The following is a 20,734-nucleotide window of genomic DNA, read 5'->3' as shown; positions in this document are numbered from 1 at the left end:
ACAGCCGATTGCCTTGGGGAGGGCATGCTCCTTGGGGGAAGGAGAAGCCGACCTGTGGTGTGGGCAGAGCCAGGAGCTGGGCTCTCTTCCTGCCCACGGTGAATCCCTGTCTTTGCCCCGCACTTTTAGAATGGGGCAAAATGCAGTCTGAAGTCCTTGGAAGAAAGGATTGATCCTCGGTACTAAGCCCTTGCAGCCAGGGTGTGTTTCTAGCTTGAAGGTTCATACACCTGAGTACTTTCCAAAGGAAGTTCTGGGCATCAGACCTGTTCCTGGGTCAGTGGTGGGGAAGCCAGGAGGGCATGGCATTCTTGCTCGTGGGTACAGCAGAGCGGTTAGCCCTGCGAGAGCCGGGGGTGTGCGTCCCTCTCCTGCATGCGGATGAGTTGCGCTTCCCACGCAGTGCTCTGGAGCAGCCTGTCCGGGATGCACACGAGGCTATATCCAGTCAGCAGCAGGCAGGATGCTGCCTTTCTGCAGAATCTCTATTTTATTTTTTTATTTGCTTTGCCTTACCATAGATGATTTTTTTTTTTTTTCTTTTGAAAGGGGAAAGCCTCTGTTTCAGTATGTGCTGGGTCCTTTTCCCCTGTTCCTTGTGGTTTGAGCAATGAAGACCAGCTCTGCATAAGTTTTCAGGAAGGGAGGGTGACTTTTATGTGGTGTTTTTGTCTTTTTTTTTTTTTTAAAGTATTTTCTTTTTGCTCTTTAACCTGGCTGCCTGCTATTGTAGTCTATCACTTCTGTCCCTGTAAAGTCTTCACTGGAAAGACTCCCAAAGCCAATTGGTAGAGGCTCATTTTTTGAGCATTCAGCAGTTATTCAGATGTAACAAACAAACAACAAAAAAAAAAACCCCAAACCCACGTTCTATTTTTTTTTCCCCCGTCCTCCTTCTGTTATCTCAGTCCTAATTTGTAAACATTTCTGAGCTGAGTGAATGTCACAGTCCGTGGTGACGCAGTTGATCTGGATGCTATTTTTATGAAAGTGGAGAGGTCTGAGCAGATTTTTTTTTTCTTTGATATGCAGGAAATTCTGCATGAACTACCTAACACACAGGCAGGTGCGCGCGCACACACAGACACACACACCCCTTCTACAAGAAATTGCACAATCTCCAATTAACACTACAATTGTGGCAATTACATTTTTAATCATTGTGATTTAGCGCGCTTACCTTGCGTCCAGGAAGGGTTTATTGAGAACTTACAAGTGGTACCGGTGAGAGAGGCTGGGATGAACCATATAACAGCATGGAGAAAATGCAGTCAAACAAAGAACCTGAATCAGGAGTTTCACTTGGCCGATGCCTCATTTGGGGAACTTGGGGGTCTTGTTTGTGCATTATTTTGTTTTTTCAACATACCAGCAGGAGCCACAAAATGTTGCTGGAAGCAACTCTAGAATATCTGAGTCAGAGCTGGGAGGGTTGCAGCTGAAACTTTCAAATCTAGCTAGCAATTATTACTTTTAGTTTCTTCAAGTATTGGAGGTAACTTGCTTTAAAGAGATTTCCTTTCCCGAGGCTGAGCTGCTTTGCTTTTTTTAAGTTCAGTCTAACTGAGCATCCAAAGCATGAAGTGCCAGACTTCGTACAACTCCTGATGCTTTGGGTTGATTTCTTTATTTTCTAGTTTGTTCTTTTCCTGTTCGGGGTGGGGGAAAGCTTGTTGGACTAGAAGAATAGGGTTAAACCTTGTTCATCTTGCCTCAATATGAAGTAATTCTTTTTAACATGTGAAAGGATGGCCTTTGCCTGAATCTGCTTTTTCTGACTAGGCTAATTGGTATAATAAGGTATAATCTCTATCTACAAAGATTGTCTTGCCATAACTTTTGACCATCACAGTTGCAACAGGGCTGATGTTGGTGTTTCCCTTGGAGACCTGTCCAGAAGGCTCAAATAAATAATAACTATCACTGTTCCATTGCTGAGAAGTGAGTGTGCAGTTTGAGGAGGTGGGGGGTGTCCCTTTGGTTCTGTGACTCAGCCATTTAAGCATACGCTATTTCAGGGGGTCAAGTTTCCCTCCGAGAGCCTCTAAGAGATGCTGCCTTGCTGCTATTAGGTTGTTGGAGACTCATCTATGTGAAATTTTTGCATCTGCAAAAGGAGAGAATCAAATAAGACTCCAGCTTTTCTTATGGTAAGGTAGAAAGACGAGTGATCAAGCCTTTACTCTTCCCTTGTGCCATCAGTGACTGTATGAATAATCGAGGGACAACACCAGCCCATGGGACAGGGGGAAGCATCTTATGAGGGGGGTGCATCTAGGTCTGAAGCCAGTGAAACGAAGTTTGGGGCCCTGGGGTGATGAGAGGGGTATACCTGTGCCCGGGCTGCATCAGTGTTGGTGGGCGCAGTGTCTTGTGCATGCTCTGTTACCTCCTGCCACCCCTGTTAGGGCGGTGGTGGCCTCCTTTGTGTCACTTGTGGATGACTGATTTGCAAAAAGCCACTTGTCCAGCATCCACTTCAAGGCGACCGCACAGGCTAATGCCTCTGAAACACTGAGCCAGGTTGGGGCTGTGTACAGAGGGCAGGGATTTGTGCTGACGTGTCAATTTATTCATGCTATATACACTTCTCCTCATGTTTGACATGCAGATCTCTTTGGATAAACTTCCACATATCTGTGCATAGTGCATCTGGGTGTTGCTTCACCCACAACCACCTCCAGCCACCTGTGGGACAGAAGATAGCAGATACCCAACACAACAATGCTGCATTAATGACTTGGAAAAGGAGGATCTTCTGAGTTTCATAGTACAGCTAGTAAAAGATTTTTGCAATGACTTGCTGAGGTTGGGAGATCGATGTATGTTCCTCTTCCTCCTCTTTTCTTCCCCTCCATAGCTTTTGAACTCATGGGCCAGTATCAAAAACCTGACTATTCAGGGGTCAAAATGGTCCTCTGAGCACAGCATAACTTTTCCTCCCTATTAGCAGAAAATCCACAGGTGACGTCCAGCTTGATGTCCAGCTCCATGCAAGCTTTGCAGTGGTGTTGCAAAGTGACCCGTTTGGCTAGCGGTGCTGTGGCTGCTCCCTGCAAACCTTGCCTGTATCTCCAGATTAGCGCTTGTGTGGCTTTTTGGCTTGTACCCATCTCGGGTGAGACCAGGTAAGCGCACCAGGCGTAAGCCCCTGGTGTTAGGTGATGCCGGGGAAGATGGAGAGGAGGGGAAGGGGCTGTGGCAGTGGTCTATTGAGTTGTTCTTGTGATGTAGGAAACCCGCTGTGTGCTCAGTGGGCTCTTGCTGGTAGTTCAGGAGTGCTGGAGGTGCACGTGGCCCCAGCCTGAGCTGGGATGTTGCTGGTGGTGGTAGGTAGGGCCCTCCCTTGGCTGGGGAGGGCTCTGTGCTCCTCCCTGCAGCCCGTTCCTGGAAGCACCTCCTCGCGTCATGTTCAGCAAGGAGGAATCAGGAAGGTGCACTGGAAATGCTTGCAACCTTTTGCTCTTGTGCCCAGCTGTGCTCACAGGGTTAGAGCTAAATGAGACACCTACACGGCTTCTCGTGGCAAGGAGCTGTTGCAGGGTAGGGAGAGCACTGCGATCCTCCGCTCTGTGTTTGCTCTGGTATCGGTTCCTGCATGAAGATGGTTTTTGCACCATTTTATTCGTAGCAGTTTTGCGAATTCTCTGCGTCTCCAGTGTGGAGAGAGGCAGGTGCAAGCTTGCAGTGTCCTTGGCAGGAAGTCAGTGGTGGCTCCTTCTGCTGCCGTGTGCTGGAGAAGGCAGCCTAGAGAGCCATTAGTACCTTGAGCGGCACAGCCTGCTTAGTTTCAGCTCCCTGTGAACCTCGAGTCCCCTCCCTGTGTGCTCAGAGGAGTTGGGTTAAATGATGCCCAAAGGGGAGGGAGTCGGCATGGCGGGGAGCAGTAGCAGCTCCTGGGCAGGGGCTCGGCTGCACGGAGGTGTTGAGGCTGTGGATGGGTTTCAGCCCTGCGGGGGACCCCTCTCCCCCTTGCAAAGCACCCGTGGGTCCGTCGCTCACCACCCGTGGCGGGAGGTTCGGTGTTCGCTGCGAGCGCTCGCAGTTTGTGCGGGTAGTCAGCAATTGGGCACCGGTCTGCTTCACCACAGGTTCTCAAATAAAAGTCTGAAGCGCTGTCATTAGTCTGGGAGGGCAGGCGGCCACACTCTGATCTGGATGTTTGGTTTCCTCTCTTCCCCCCCCTCCCCACCTCTTTAAAAAGGTGTTTTGTTTCCCCTTGCTCGATGGCGCTTACCCTGCTCTTTGGGAGCAGGCAAAACGAGCCGGCTTTTGTTCTCGCCGTCCTCTCTCCCCCCCCCCTCCCCACCTCTTTAAAAAGGTGTTTTGTTTCCCCTTGCTCGATGGCGCTTACCCTGCTCTTTGGGAGCAGGCAAAACGAGCCGGCTTTTGTTCTCGCCGTGCATCCTGCTCGCTCGGCGAGACGACGGCGGACCCCTTGCAGCGAGGCATTTCAGAGTGGTTCGGGGTGGGCCAGCTCTGCTCTCGGAGGGCAGCTGGTGCCGCCGCAGCCCAGACCTCGCACCGCCGGCACGCTCCTGGGGGTCTGCGCTCGGGACACCAGCGCAGGACGGGGAATTTTGTCTGCTCGTTCAGAGTAAAATCACAGCGGGGCCTTTCTGATCTGCCTGTCTGCTCACTCTGTTCTCCCACAGAATGACTCTGAGTGGGCTAAGGAGTCAGTGTTTTTCCTTTCTGTCTTTTCAAAATCTTTACTTTGCTGTGGACACAGCGTCCAGGTGGTTTTTACTGAGCAGTACCCAACAACTTCTCCCATATATTAATGCAAAATCGTAAGTCCCTTTGGCCGAGTTGCTTTTTTTTTTTTTAACATTTCCTGTTTGTAAGTGAGATTATTTTAAGGCTTATTAACCATGGAGTGAGTTAGAAGCATTTGCAAAGGAGGGAAAAAAAGGTAGCTGGAGTGATGTCCTGCAAACACAGGACCTCTTGCCTGTAAGCATGGATGAGAGCACACAGATGACAGAGCATGTAGCTGGATTACGGTGCATGAAACAGCGATTGCTTCTCAGAAAGCTCCTTGTGGGTTTTATCCAAAACCTGCATGCTGCAGCAGCCAGAGGCTCGGCTGTGTTACTGCACCACCGGTCTCGAGCGTTGCATCTCGATTCCCTTCCCGAACGTTTTGGGCTTTGGTAGCAGCAAAGCCTGTGCCTGAAGAAAACCCTGGAGTCTTCTCGGAAAATAAATACATGGAAGTTTCTTGGAGCGGCTCCTTTGGAGCAACTCCATGGCTGTCTTTTGAGTTCCCAAACTTGTAGAAAAGGGACAGGGGAAAGTTAGTTTCCTTTCTTTTTTTCCTCTCTCTCTTTTATAGTTTCCTTTCCCCTCTCTCTCTCTCTTGTCGTTTCCCCCCCTTCCCTTCCCTTTGCTTTTTAGAGATTGGTGATAAGGAATTCTAACTACTTAATGAGCTGGGAGAGGCCTCTCTCCATTGGAGTGGAGGACTCCAGGTGGCACTTTGACAGATTGGACAGGTAAGGCAGGAGAGCCCCACCTCCTCCTCCTTGCCTATAGTTAGGTATATAAGGGAAACTTCAATTATGCAGAGAGGCACACTCCGAGTCCTGTTATCTTCCAAGTAGCATCACATATTTTTAGGGTCTTCTAGGGGGTGGGAGGTGTTTGTCAAAATCCTGGAGCCAGAAGAAAGAACAGCAGCACTGATCAATTTGACTGCTAACATGTTGTACCTGGAAAACAATGCCCAGTCCCAGTATAGCGAGGTAAGGATTCTAGGTTTGGGCTATCATATCTTTAATATATTATTTATTTTTAGTGAACGTGTGCGACTTCTTCACCCCTGTAGTCCTGAAGTTAGGTGTGGAATATACGTTTGTTTTTTGAAACTTTTGCACTTTACAATGGGAAGCGGAGTTTGCTGGGCTAGATACTGGAATGGGAGTGAACTTTGAATCTTTACATTTGGGACAGCGAATTTGTTTTGGGAACCTTGATCAGCCAAACATAATGTTCTTTCATTGGGGAAGCAAGGCAAAGCAGTCGCTTACTGTGGGCAATGCATACGGATTGCGTTCCTGTAGCAGTCTGAACAGTATCTGTGTTGACTGCATTATAACTCATTTGCTAGTCTTTTATTGCCAAAATTGCTGCTTGTTGTTAAAAGTGGGTGGTATCTAGGAAATAGCAAAAAAATGCATTATAAACCCCTTCTTAGGTTACATTTTTAAGTAAAATAATATGCAAACAAAGGTTCTCTGCTGCAAATGTTGCATTAGCGTCCACACCAATAACTCTTTTACTCAGTGCTGTTAATACCTTGCCTCATGACTTGCAGCAGAAGCAAGATATTTTATACAGGCTGTTTGTCTAAACTTATTATATGAGGATGAGTGTCTGTACAATGGATGCATCTTGCTTTCTACAGCCCTTTTGCACTGCATGGGTGTGAGTGGAACACAAACTTCAGATGTAGCTTTGATTTTTTTTTTTTTTTTTTTTTTAAATTTAATTGCTTTTAACCAACTGGGTCAATGCTTTGTAAGGTGGAAGTGGAGAGAATTGCCACATGCTGTGCAAATCTTTGAGGAAGTTACCTGGGGTTGAGGGAGAACGACAATATTGGTTTACATTCCAGCGGAGACAGCAGCTGTGTTGACAGTCATCAGAATGGCAATGCAGCAAAAGCTCCTCTGTCTGCGTGTGTGCGTGCGTGTGTGTATTCCTGGTGAAAATGCTTCAAGTGGAGGGCATGGGGTACGAGACCTGAAGCAGACAGAAGCTCAGCCACTTGGAAAAGAAAACAAAATAGGAATTGCAAAGCCAAGAGCACAGCTAGGAGATGCGATAGCTGGCAAGGAAAAGCCTGTTAAAAGTACGCTCGGGGCTTGCACGCCTGGGATGGCAGGTTTGCGACTCGGGGAGAGTGAGGGGTAAACTGAAACCGGTGTGCTTTCCCCGTCCCCCCCTTCTGCAGGGAGTGCGAACACCCAGCGTGCGCTCGGTTCCTAGCTGCTGCCGCCGCACAGAAGACCCAAATTGGTGACTCTTTTTTCCTAGGTTAATTATAAACTCTTAAATGCGGAGAGAGCGCTTCTTGGAGTGTTTGCTCAGCGTTATTTGTCTGCTGCTATCTGATCAACTTTCGCTGAATAGCAGTGGTGGGGCTGTGGAGTCCCTATGGTTGACTTGCTGGGCTCATCTGTCAGAAGCGATGCGCTCAGGAGCATTCTCGCTCTGCTTAAATGCCGCTCATCACTGTTGCTGTCAGGGGAGGTTTTTTAAAAAAGCTTTAGCTCTGATTTTCCCCCCACCCCCCCTTCCCCTTCTTGGATTTGAACATGGTGCACTGACTTTGTCCATCCAGCGAAGCGTTGTACGCTGAGGGAAAAAAAACCTGATTAGCATTGACTTGCCTTTATTTCTGAGAAAGAGCAGACTTTCTAACGACTTGACTCGAGGTGGAAACTTGTTAATGCTCAATCAAAATATATTGGTGATGATGAACCTCGCCCATCCTAACCTTGAAAACAAGATGTGGGTTTTGGCATGGTTTCCTTTCAAAAAGAAAGGGGGGGGGGGGGGGGAGAAGAGAAAGAGAGAGGGGGGGGGGGGGGGTAAAAAAAGCACTCAGTGTGGAAATCGAAGTAGCAATTTGTTGCAACTGGTGCTTGCTGGAGTTCAGATTTTAGAGCTGTTGCTGGATTGGGCAGAAGGCGGCCATACCAGCTCATGAAAAGCTTGGTATAGACTATAGTTTGGGTTTAAAAACAGACAAAAGGGGGGGAAGTAAACTTTTTTTTTCCCCCCATTGAAATAAAATTTTAAAATGGAGGGGACTGTCCGCTCTCCTACCCAAAGCCCATCTCTCAGGGTGCTTTGTCCAGGCACCCCAGGATGCTCGCTGCCCGCTTGCAGATGCCGAGCTCTTGCCCTCCATACCCACCGGTGGTGCGGCACACTCTACCCCACAGCCTGGGAACCGGCCCTTGCGCAAGCCCTGGTGCGGGCTTCGTGGTCAGGGTGGCGAGCTCGCACCATCGCCCGTGGCCCTACGGCACCCATGCCTGCAAGCACGGTGCCAAATGCCATGGTGAGATGAGGAGTTCCTCCCAAATGGGCAAAATCTGGTTGAGAAAAGCTGAGAGAGGGGAGAAGGGTGTTGAAGTGAATCACAGCCCTAAAAGGCCGGAGGTGGAACCTGCCCCAACCACTTTTCCAGCTTAATCTAACCTAGCATTTGATCTGGGTTGACTATAAGAACAATTAAGCTCTTTGTTGGCAGAGCACTGGACTTGATGACCCTGGAGATCCATTCCTGTGTGTTTATGAGTAGGAGATGTGAAAAGGAGAGAAACGTTGGGGCGGTTATAATGGGGTGATGAGGTGCTGATGAACAGGAACCCTTTGGATCTCATTGTGTCTTTCTACCTCATCTCCACATCTGGCATTTTAGGTGTTGTGCGCAAATGTTTGTGGTGGAGCATGCACAAAATTGGGTGTGAAGAGGGTACCTGCAAGTTTGTCCAGTCTTGTCCAAGTTTCCTAGGTGTTGGGAGGGGAGGATGAGAGCGATAGAGATTCCCTTTGGGGACTCTGGATTCTCCTGCAGTTTGGCTGAGATGATGATGCAGAGTTTGGAGTGTTTGCTAAAATCAAATTAAAGCATTGCCTAAAGAAGAAACACATCTTGTTCAAACACTGATAAGAAATATGTGCCGTGACTTCTGATTATATCCTTCAGCCTTCCCAAAGATCTTCCTGCTCTTTGTGGGAGAGAGACAAATTAAAGAATCTCTTTCCGTTAAGATTTTTATCATAGTTTTGCAAGGGGAGTGGGGGAAAAAAGTTCTATACTAAAACATCCTGTGCTCTGCTTTATGGCTTTTTTGGCAGCATTCCTTCACACTGGAAATTAAGAAACTGTATACAGATTGCTGCAAATATCTTTGAGGGTTAGGATAGCCTGTTCAGAAGGCTGCATTTTTGGTTTTGTTTTTCTTTTCCCTCTTAGCTTTTTAAATAATAATTCAGATGCATGTGTTTGAACTGTAGTGCCCTGGATGTGAGTCCTTCCTCTTTGCAGGAGCAGACATGTGGGTCTCTGGGGTGGCCTGGAAGGATGTCCTGAGGGAGCTCAACCTCCTCAGTGAGAGGAACATTTCTTGCACCTATTTGGGTCATTGGTTCAGCAAACCTTAGTTTAAGGTTAAGGAATCTGGGAATTGAGCTGTAGCTCACTTTTGACCATCAGCTTCATTGTTGTGCAATAAAAGTGTGACTGGGGTTTATTACCCTTGCTGTCAGCCTGGATTTGGCTGTGAACCACCAAAGAGGTCAAAGCCGTGGTCCCTCTGGTGCTGGTTTTGCCACATGGCAGCGCCACATGGCAGCAGTCGCCCCAATTGCATTCCGCAAAGGCTTTTCCCCTCCTGCCACCCCTCCTCTGTGTCCCTCAGCCAAACCCGGGGCGAAGGAAGTGGTCTCTGAGGGACACTGCATGGTCACTGCCCAGGAGAGCAGCAGCACACCTGCTCCCTTCCTCCAGTCTGGAGGTACCAGGGAGCTCATCTGTGAGGTACCCTCTACACCCCACATCTCGTCCTACCCCAAGATGAAAGCACTTGGATAGATGCTATATGAAGCCTAATGAGTTTCTCAAGGAAGGTTTTGGCTAAAACTGAACCTCTCTACTGGTCCTTCCTCCTCCTGTTTGTGACGATGTCTCAGGGTTCTGCTGGCTCCGAGTAGGCAGACAACTCCTGATCTCCAGGAGGAAACCTCTCCCTGAGCTGTGCAGGGTTCAGGTATGAGCGCCTGCTTTCAGTGGCTTCTGTTTATTGAAATGGTATCAACACTCCACACGTTTGGGCACGGTCTCTCATTAGGAGCAAGAAATAGGGAGATGCACTGGGGGTTGTGTTCCTTGATGGTGTCCAGCTACACTTGTTGCGTATCCATCCTTCATTTTTGCTGTAATTACATTTAAGGGACTGAAGTTTTTGTCATGTGACATCATCTGTGCAGGCTTGTGAGGCACATGTCTTTATCCTTGGGCTGCTAAGGTCTTCTGCAAGGATGTAGAGGCCCTGTACAACCAGGTACCTTTTCTCTGAGAGGTATTAAAACTGCAATCCAGTTGCAAAGATTACCCTGAAATAGGAAAGCTAAGGTAGACTTGTATATGCCTGTATCTTTTGTTTGGAGAGACTAAGCGGATGCTACCGCTCTGTTTGGGTCTACCAATGAAGATGTTGAAGTAGTCTAGAGAGCTGGGCAGTGAGAAGCTGAGACCTGCCTCTTGCCATGTGCTCCCATCTCCCTCCCAGCTGAAACAAGAGGACCGCTCTGGGGGAGAAACGCAGGGAGGGGCAAGAGTTGAGTGTGTTTCCAACAAGTGTCCAACAACTTGTTATCGGAGCAGGATTGTCATGGCATGGATGGTCTTCTGCTGTCTTGTAATAGGGTACCAAAAAGCTTTGGTGATATCAGTCTTGATAGTAGAGGTAATGTGACCCCATGTTGAGCAGTGAATCAGAGGTGTTACCTGGAGAAATCCTTTCTCTGCTTTAGTTGGAAGGACTGGACCTCACCAGTCTAAGGCTGTGGGTGTAGCCCAGAAATAAGTGATTGTAAGCTGCATGTGGGTGGAAAGAATGAATGAGTGTGTCCTTTAATAGACAAAAATGAAACCTGATGACGTTCTGTCTGTCTGCACACTTTAACTTCTCAGTGTGTGGTGTGCAATACTTCTGCAGAAACCAGGATAGTTTGGCTATGTGTAAAGTGTTATTACCACTCAGTAACACACGTTTTATGGTTTGCACAGTAAAGCAATTACACTGAACATCAGATTGGAAATTGCATCTCTGTTTTACAGTTTTCTGTGCTCAAAATTGAGGGTTAATAGCAGCCTGAAATTAGGGACAGGGGATCTTCTCAGTTTCTGGCAAATTGTTAGCTTGCTCTATTTGGCAAGAAAGTAGTGCTAGATATTTTCTAGAATGAAAAGGTTTTCACTGTGAGAGATAGAAAAGATCTGCCATTGCAGTGCAGCGAGGACGTCTTACATCTTGAACCGGTGGTTGTAACTGATGATCCATTTTTGTTTGCTGTAAGTTGGCCTCAGTTGAGACAGGACAAAATTATCCATATACTTTCTGTTCAGGATTACTCCTTGGGGAATACAAGAACAGCTGTTTTGACTGGTTATTTTTACCAGTCTGATGGCTTGAATCTTCCACAATGTCACCAACACCTGAATTCTCTGATTTCTTCTGATACAAGCCCAGTTATGTTATTGCCTAGCACCCTCAGGAGCTGTTTTTCTTTTTTTTTTTTTTTTACTTTGTCTATTTTAATAACGAAGTAACGGTTTTAAGTCAAGTGAAATTGCTTTTCTTTTCTCCCTGTCCCTGAGTGTAGAGAAACAACAGAAGGAAGCTTTGTCTGCCTTGTGTGTGTTTCAACCCATCTGGTGGCGACAGTTTGGGTTGCGTCTGCCAAGTTATGCCTAGCGGAAGGGTTTATTTCCAATCACGGGTTTTTTTTCTGTGAGACAGAAGCTTCACTAGTTCCACGAGGAAGACATGGTATCTGCAACAGGAAAGCTGTGGATGTGGGATGCGAGAGGATGTAAACCATGCGCTTTGCGCTTGCTTTCCTCTGGAAGATGTTGGCTATAACTAGTGGAGAAACTACTTATTTCATTATCATGAAGGGCTGAATAAAAGCGGGTGTTGCCTGGCTCAAGGCAAACTTTAAATTCTATTTACAAAATGTTCTCACTGAAAAAAAAAATCTGGAAACGCTTCAGAAAGCAGCTCTTGCACTGGTGGATTTGCGCTAGACACTGTTAAGCCCTGTTATTTTTCTGGCACTGCCTCCAACGCCTCTTGAGAATGTGCAGAGTAGGCAATAAAATGAATGCAACTCTTTTAAAGTGAGGTTGCATAAATCATCAGAAAGAAGAGGAGCTTCTCATATACCAACAGCAACACTTCACTCCATCATCTCCAGCAGAGAAGTGAGCTCAAGCTCTTTATTTGTGCTGCTTGGCCTGGATTAGTGTCAAGTCACTTTTGGTATCAAGTGGAATAAAGAGGAAAAAAATTTCTCTCCAAGGGTGTTGAGGTTCAACTTTTTTCACTTGCACGTGTTTTCTAGATTCTCTGCTGTCTCGGTGCCGTGGTCGCCTTGCAGTCCCTTGACAGCTAACCGAGGCCATGATCTTAGAGTGATACGTGAGCTCAGCCATGGTTAGGCATGTGGGTGGGTCTCTCCAAATGAATAAACTTGCTGTTCTTCAAAAACTTCCTGTTTTGTTTTGGTTCCTTCAGTTATAGTATTAAATGATTTTTGAGAAATCTTCCAGTCTTTAGTCTCCCGAATGGAGCTTCCCATCAGAGCTTTGCTGTGTTGGGAGAAGATGCTGTAACTGTCGGAAAGATTAGAGCTGCTTTCCAGTCGGGGCAAACCATGGGATAAAGCCTTAGTAGAACAGCCCAGAGTTTGCAGGTTGTGATTTGGCCGTGAGCTACTGAGAAGGAAGTGCAGTGAAACGTAGGGGTGAACCTATTTCTTATAAACAGACTGGCTCCTGGGGGAGAGTCCCAACTCTCTTCTAAGGAAGAGCCTATGGGAGGCTTTCCAGGTTTAGCTTAGCTGCTTGCAATTGCTCTGTGCAAGGAGCAAACAGAGCAGGATGAGATTTAAGACAATTGGGGGTTTATTTCTGTAAAGATTCTGATATAAGGAGCAAAATCAGTAAGAAATGAGTATTCAGGAGGTCTCGGATAAGACATGTGAAAGCTTTAGTTCCTTGGAGTTGGCAAAGTAAACTTGAATCCTCTTTGGGAACTTTAATCTAAACTTGGTGATTTTGTTTGAAATTACTGACCGTTGTTATGAACTCCATGCACAAGCAAGCAACAAAAACGTGGGATATGTGTTTTGTTTTCTTTTTTAACTTGTACTAGGTTTGAGTAATTTGGGAGTTGATCCAAGAACACTCAGTGATATCTTGTATCTTGCAAATCCCCTGCCGCTGCTGTTTCACCTGGAGTCTTAATGGTACAACTAAAGGAGCAGTGTTTTAACCAGGATGTGTGTGTTAGTATCTAGAGTAGATGGCTCGAGGTGTGATGTATTTCTGGGCTTGTGCTCAGTCGTCCGCTCTGTTTGGAAGTGGACCCAAGTGGCAAGGCTGAGCATGCTTGAAAATTAATGCATTGATTGGAGCCCAGCAGCCTCTTGGGATTGATTCCAGAGTTTGGATCCGGATTAAACTTCCCCCCAAGGACTTTGGGAAGTGGTATACAAGGGGACCTGGTGAAATTTGAGATGAGTCCAACTTCCTCAAGATGGCAAGAAGATGAATGTTTTTACCAAGGGCAAGAGAGTGGGAGGAAACGCCCAGTTTAGGGAGGGAAGGGGAAATATTTTATGGTGGGGTAGTGTCTGGGAATGAAAGGGATGGATTGTGTCTCGGCAGATATGAATCTTTCAGTTTTAATCCACATCTAGGAAGTAAATACAAAGAATCTTGCCGACTTCTGGGAATGGGGAGAGGGGAGGAGGTGCAGCGCTGGGCTGTTCAGCTGAGCTGCTGAGGCAGAAATCCCTGTGCTACAGAGCTGCAGTTCAGCTGCGTGGGGGATCTGATGCACAGGGCTGGTGCGCGATGCCTCAGGAGCGGAGGTGAACAGAACAAAAGGAATAGGTGGATGCGCTATCTCAGCCCATAACTTCATAGGACTTAAGCATGCTGCCAAAGAAAGTGTCAAGTCAGCAAGTGGATCTCTCTGCTGCATGGGAAATGATTTAAAGTATTTCATCATTTTGCTTGGGTTTTGGTGGTTTGTTTTTTGGTTGGTGGTGGTGGTTTTTTTTTTTTTTAGGTAACATCGTGATGTCTTGGTTGTGCATCACAAAATATTTCTTGTGGGAGTGGTTGCTCAAAGGAAAGAATAAAATTCTGACTGTTCTGTAAAATTTGGATTCTGCAAATTTTTAAGTTGTGTGTCTGAGATCCTCAATAGCCTCTGCAAGCCTTTACTGTGATTCCTCACTGCTGCAGTTTGTTCACTCTGCATTTTATCCAAAGCATAAGAATTGACTCCTTGAGGAGCAGTGGTGGTGATTGACTAGAGCTAAGTAGATGAGTGAATTTCCCTCCACCCTCTTTCAGCAGCAGATAAGCGTGCAAGAAGTTCTTAAAGGAAACTAGAACATACACTGGCTAGGTGTGATGTAATATTTTGCAAACAGGAAACTACTACTTGAATATTCAAGGTGGGAAAACTGTTGAGACCAGCCTTTGTCAGTCCACTGTGCTGCGTGTCTGAACTGTGAATGTTCAAGTTGGAGGGGTAGGGAGTTAAACGTGGTATTGGATGGAAATTAGTAGGTATGTTGTTACTCTAAAATCTGGAAGAACCCCTTTCTGTCTTTGGCTACCAAAATCACATGCAGTCAGGGTCACTGTGGAGGCAAATGACTAGAAATGCCTTACAGTTAGCTTAGCTAACTTCCTTATTGCAAGAAGCAACCACTAAAATTATGGAAGCTCTGTTTGAGCAGAAAATGTTCCCGTCTTTCTGCTAATGTGAGTGATTCCATAACAACAACAAATCTATTGACTTCTCAGTTTGGATAGTGAAAAGCCTGTCCAGTTGAGTGCCTCAAACGTAGATCTCTGAAGCTGTGCCTTGCGTTAAATGACCATGGCACCATGCATCTTAATGTTTGCTGAAGTCAGCAGTATTGGACAAGGAGGGAAGTACCAAAAAGTGGATTTGCTTGTGGTGTTAGACATTGGAGGGCCCATACTTAGGGAGTCCTATGGAAATCCTGGGTGTGCAGAATATGTGATAACGTGATTTAAATGGTTGGGGAAAATACTCTTGATGGTTGTAAGGCTGATGGATTGAAGTCACTGTGGAAGAAGCACTGCCTTTGCATGCACATTGTGTCTGTATGTATACACACACACCCCCCTACCCCTCTCTCAAAGACCAGCTTTTGGGTTTGGTGTATGCACAGCTTGGCATCTTTGGAAAACAGCATAAAAAAACCCTGCTGCTCATCTCAAGAGTAAGTTGCAGCAGTGATGTGAAACTGTGCTTCTGCTGTGTACCGCAGAAGGAGGGTGGTATGTGCGTGCTGCTGTACTGAACCCCAACAGATCCTTGGGTGCAGGCGATGCCAGCTTGGTGCAGGTCAGGAGCTGCTTTAATATACAAAATAAAGTGTTGTGAAGCAAAGCCCTGCCTCCCTTTGTTCTCTGCAGTTGGGGCATAATCGGGATTTGGCAGCCAGTCCTCTTGACTCCCCACTCAATCTTGAAAGCTTCTCAGTTGATGGTGCTGCTTGGGCCTGCTGTTTGGTGTCTCAGGCTTTTGAGAACATCACCCAGTTTTCTGACCTGATTTGGACAGACGAAATGGCCAAATACAATAGAAAATCCAGTAGATCTTCCTTTTAATCTATAGGGACTCTCGTGCTGCAGTGTAACCGTCTTCCTTTGCTTGCTCTAACTTGTTTTAATTTGCCCTTTGCCCTCCTATAACTCTTCTTATGAATTCTTATATTCTGTAGTTGCACCACGCTTCAAAGAGTGGGTGTGGGGGGTTTGTGTGTGTGTGTGTGTGGCTTTTTTCTTTTTTTGTGTGTGTTTAACTGCTTGACTTATTTAACTTGCAGATGATCTGAATTTCTCATTCTAACTAAAATGCTACCTAACTGGAGTATTTTACCTTGGTATCTGAAAGCTGATGTATTCTGGTTTTATTGAGAATAATGATGAATTTGGGACTCCTGGTGCTATTCTGACCCTGATTATTCATTGTCCTTGTGCCCTATGGCCATACTTTGGTGGTTACAGTGTCTGCAGCCTTTCACTGTGGATGACAGACAGATATCCTGTCCAGCCTAATGCTGCCCTCTCAACACAATAAAATGCTGCATGTCTGAAATGACTGATAACCATCGAAGGTTACCGTCCAGTAAAGAGTTGAAGAAACAAGGCAGCTTTAATCAACTACTGGAGTTTTCCTCTCCAGTCCCTGCTTCTCCTCTCCACCTCCCCCTTTGTATTTTAATTGGTTCCTCTTATATTTAAAGATTTATTTTTAATTTTTTTATCCAACTTTTCAACATTGCTGTACAAACTCAGCACATAGGATTTCTGGACACTGCCAAGCTGTGATCCTACAGCTCTTCTTAGCTGCTGAAATCAGGCAAAAATGCCTTGCTGAATTCTTGCAGTCTTTTCCTGTTTTTCCTGATGTAGGTCTCTGTCTTCAGTTACATTTACATCTCTTGGGAGTGTAAGGGGGTGCCTTTCCAAATCTTCGGTACTTTATGGCTCTTCAGATCTTTGTTGACATTGCGTTGTCCAGCTGGTAATAGGAGAACATAGGAAGCTCTTGGCCTCCGTTTTAGTTTTAGGAAGCTGAGTGTTTGGGTTATTAATCAATTTGCTTTAAGATCGTGGAGTTCCGATGTCTCATGATTTCCAGCATCTCATAGAGATGATATTGTATGATTTTTCTTTCTTTTTTTTTCCCCCCCCTCCTGTCTTTGTTTATATGTTTTCCAATTACATGTCAAATAAATTGCTGTGCACAAACTCAGAGTAAAGAAATGACTGTCTGTGTGCAGGGGGTGGATCTCAGTCTTTTTCCTGTTTTAAACTGTCTGAATTTTCAAAATAACTAAGCATAGCCTAGATACTCTAATGAAAGCCTTCATAAAATGGTCTGACTTTCAGAAATGAAGTCGTTTTCTACGCAAGGAGAACTTTTTTTCAAGAGCCCAATTCAGAGTCTTTTTATAAGCCTAAAATACAGCTCTAGAGAAGTCAGTGATATTATTTTTATATGCATTGGAAAATACTTTAGAAATACTTACACAATGTAGGATGTCCAGACTTAATATTTGTGTGAAGTGAGATGCACTGTCATTCTGATAATCCTCGAATTAGACAAGCTCTTTTACGTGAACCTGTGGCAGGTGGCAGGAGTCAGGAATTACAGGCATTCCTGCTTTGGGCTGTGCTTGTTTTAAAAGGCACCCCGCTTCTGGCTGAAAAATACTTCTTGCTGAGTTAAAGTAAATGAATTAACCAAGGGGCAAAACTCAAAGTTTAGCTAAGAAGGAAAACAATTACAGCTGGGGGGAGCAACACGACTCCAAAGCTTCCAGCCTTTATGGGTGGACAGAAATTTCCCCTCATGTAGCTTTTCACAAATTTGTCTTATTCTCCAAACCTACAAATACCTGCATACGTGGACTTTTACTTGGACAAGAAGTTCTGCTGAGTTCAACAGAACTGTGTCTGGGTGGAACCACATGGGCTACAGCCTTACTGGGTACGGCTCTTAAAACTCTGCCGCTTGTGTTAACCTAAAGGGTGTAGATGTGGCATGACGTGCAGACTGGAATAGCTAATCCCAGTGAAAATCACCCAGACTTTCCTCCCTCCCCCCAGTACACAAACCATAGTGGTTTTTCAAGTGTGATGGTGTGTGGTTGCAAATTACTGACATGCACTGATTTCTCCTGTTTAGCATAGGTAGCGTGTTGTCTACTAAGCTGGCCATGGCCAAAGGGCTGATTGGCAACTGCTGAAGGGAAGGGATGCTGTGTTGAGTAGGCAGAGCAGGCAATTTTTTAAGCTTGCGTATCAGAACTTTAAACATAGTGGGATGACTTCAGTTGGTCACTTGTTTTGGGTTTTTTTTTTTTTAGTTTTTTAGTTTGTTTCAGGTTTGTGTATTTGTTTTGTTTGTTTTTCTTTCCAGCTGGGTGAAATGAAGGACTCTGTTTTCTTTAGGTTGTGCTTTATGTGTTTAGGTGGTGTTGGAAGCTGTCCAGGTGTCCTGCTGGGGTTATCTTAATACTTCACATGAAATACCTGTGCAGGACTAGGTATATATAGTCCAAGATTGTAGTATATTTTAACACGCTTCTTTTTTTTTTTTTTTTTTTTTTACAGGAGGCTTGCCCCCTTTGGAAGGAGAATATTTTTTTTCTTTACTCTTCTTGAATTTAGCTTCTTAAAATTGCTGTGGTCATGCTTATTGCATAGCCTAATAGATCCCAGATAGATCCCCTTCTAAATAATATAGGAGTCAGTATGTAGAAATATTTGTGCTCCCTGCTTACAGGTGGGATTGAGCTGAGGAGATGTTAAACATTCGGTTATGTTGCAGCAGGTCTAATAGCCAGGACAGGAGTTACTGACTCCAGGGCCTCTTCTAGTCCAATGTACTCCATCATGCAGGGAACCTGTAATGCTACTGAGATGTGAAATAGTCTTCTCTTTTCCTGGAAAAGGCAGTGACCCAACAGTAAGATTACTCAAAGCAGATTGATTTGTTATAGTGATAAAAGCCATGACTCATGGTAATTAGAGCTTAGGAGCTATAGTGTCTGGGAACCTATCTTGGTAATTGTTGATATCTTTGGTTGAACCAAAGTTATTTGCTCCCGCACTCTTCACATTGAGTATATGGTGCACGTTATCGCTTTTATCTGTGGGCTTCCAAGTGTTTGATGTATTTTGCTGCACAGTAGCTCTGGGGAAAAACCTCTTCAAAATAGACCTACAGGATTTGTTTCCATTTTGGAAATGGAGCTGGGGTCAGTGCAGAGGCTGTGAGACCTGCCACCGGCACCCTGGCTCTCCACGGGGATTTGGGCCTCAGCTGGTATTAAAATGACTGTACACATCTTCCCCTCATGGCTTGGAGGGGACCAGAGTGATGTCCAAACTGAGCTTGTTCCTCTTGAAAGGAGTGCAGCCCAGATGTACATGATCTGGGTGGAAGGTCTGACGCACAAAGAAGTTTTTCAGTCTCTTTTTTTTGATGAGAAAAGAGGCTAGAGATGCAAACCAAATCACGCCTTTCATTGCGATGAGTTAGATATCTCTTTCGGCTTCAGCCCTGATCTTAGCTGAGGGGCATGGGTGGAGCCCTTTATTTCTTGGCACTTCTTTGTAATGGCACAAGCAGTACGCCTACATCGGGTATTGTATCAGCTGCCTTCTGAGCAACTGGCAAAGCTGTGCAGTCTCGCAGTCAGCAATATCTTGATTAATAATTATGATAGAAGCACTTCTGTTGAGCTTAAGTGCTTTATTTCCGCTTACTAAAATCCTTTGCTAGGAAGGTTTGAAAAACTAGATTGATTTAAATTGATATATTTGAGGTGTCTGTCTTCTGATTTGGACAGGCATCGAGCACTCTGGAAAATACTTATCCTGCTGCCCATAAGAAAGCTGTTCTCCAACAGGAATCTGAATCTTTACCTGGTCCAGCACTGAAATATCACTGTAAGCTGGTTCCTACTAGTCCTGCAACTGTTAGCCCTGGTGCATCAGTTGTGGTGCAGTTAAGGACAAAGCACAGAATTAGTTAAGTGCTTTGCAAAATCTTATTGCTAACAGCCATGGTAGTTTACTGTATTAGTTTCATCATCTCATATCTTTGGAGAATAAGCACCAGTGGTGGCGTTTTGTCCAGCTACTCAAAAAGCTTTGCAATGCTCTTCAGCTGCATAGAACCAGCGGTGAAAATTAAAATTTTGTCGGTATGTGTGCATGACGTAGATGCATGTTCTTTTGGAGATACGGAGAAGGGTTTTGCTAGGGGTGGAGGCATCTAGGTGTTCTACACCTGAAGATGGTAACTTTTCCTTTCTTTTCTCAAGTGCAGAAACTCTCAAAACTTTCTCTGAAAGGCTGATAACTGGGTGGTTAATAGCTGGAGCTGTGTATTTTAGGGGATTTTGGGCATGGAAGTCCCCTTGAGAACTTTTCTTCACTTGCGTTACTTCCCTCGTGCCTTCATACTGGAGGTCTCTTTGCAGATCTATCCCATAACCTTATCAATTAACACGATGGGCTTAAAAGCGGGCTGTGGCCGAAGAACTGGGGGTGGGTTCTTGCTGCAGGGCTGGGTGAGAAGGGCCCCAGTTTGTGTGGGTTGGGGAATCTTCCCCAGCACGTCAGCTCTGCCGTGCACAGTGGAGCATTTGCATTGCCCTCTTGTGGCAAGTGCCCTGGAGCCGCTGGGGTCAGGAGACATTCTGCCTTACGTTGTCCATGGTGTTCCTTAGGAAGATCTGTCCTCCCAACAGCAGAACCGTGATTAAACAATTCTGCAGTTTCAGTGTGGTTTTTGATTCAGCAGCCTCTCCAGTGAAACTGTGGCTCTCCTAATCTAGAAGCGTGAGTTAGCATGAAAACCTGAAAGCGAAGCTGATGGGATGTAGGAAGTGAAACCGATAGTTCAAGATACATTATTGAAATGATGTTCCAAAATACGTAGTCTAAGATCTAATTGTAGCTCTCTAATTATTTGCAGTTAAACTCGCCTGAAGGTTTTTGTAATGCCTCAGCGATATTAATAGTTTCAGAAACTTGATGGAGGCAACAAAATAGAGAACAAAAGCACTGAAAATTAGATAATCCATTCTTTCAGCTTTGCATGCATTTCTCTTCTTTCCACCAAATAGCATTCTCCTTCTGCCAGGAAGCGGTGGTGGGATTAGATCCTGCAGTTGTTTAAAGTAACCCTGCAGCAAAACACAAGCATGTGCTAAAATCTGGGCTACCAACCTGGCAAGAATTAATTTCTGAATTAAATGCTGTCGTCTTTCTGTAAATGGTGAAGGGAGGCTGTGTGTGTGCAAACACACACCCTGCAGACCCCTCCTGGAGGGCGATGCCTTGCAGACATGCCCG

General features: G+C 45.5%; 1 protein-coding gene across 3 annotated transcripts in view; it reads left to right on the top strand.

The window, feature by feature from the left end:
* Positions 1–20,734, top strand: part of TP63 (tumor protein p63) — a 107,530-nt gene that overhangs the window by 31,502 nt on the left and 55,294 nt on the right. Inside the window, exon 1 of one of the 3 annotated variants that reach the window (XM_019472875.1) lies at positions 5,572–5,747. The exons of 1 other annotated variant lie outside the window; for it this stretch is intronic. In XM_019472875.1, the coding sequence (XP_019328420.1) occupies positions 5,706–5,747 (42 nt within the window). In that variant the 5' untranslated portion in view covers positions 5,572–5,705. Of the gene's footprint in view, positions 1–5,571; positions 5,748–20,734 lie in introns of those variants that run through there. One more of the 3 variants, XM_009282361.1, reaches the window with a different exon arrangement.

This window comes from Aptenodytes forsteri, unplaced genomic scaffold (assembly GCF_000699145.1).
Source record: "Aptenodytes forsteri isolate BGI_AS27 unplaced genomic scaffold, ASM69914v1 Scaffold404, whole genome shotgun sequence".
Lineage (NCBI taxonomy): Eukaryota > Metazoa > Chordata > Aves > Sphenisciformes > Spheniscidae > Aptenodytes > Aptenodytes forsteri.
This window is presented reverse-complemented; position numbering and strand designations above follow the sequence as displayed.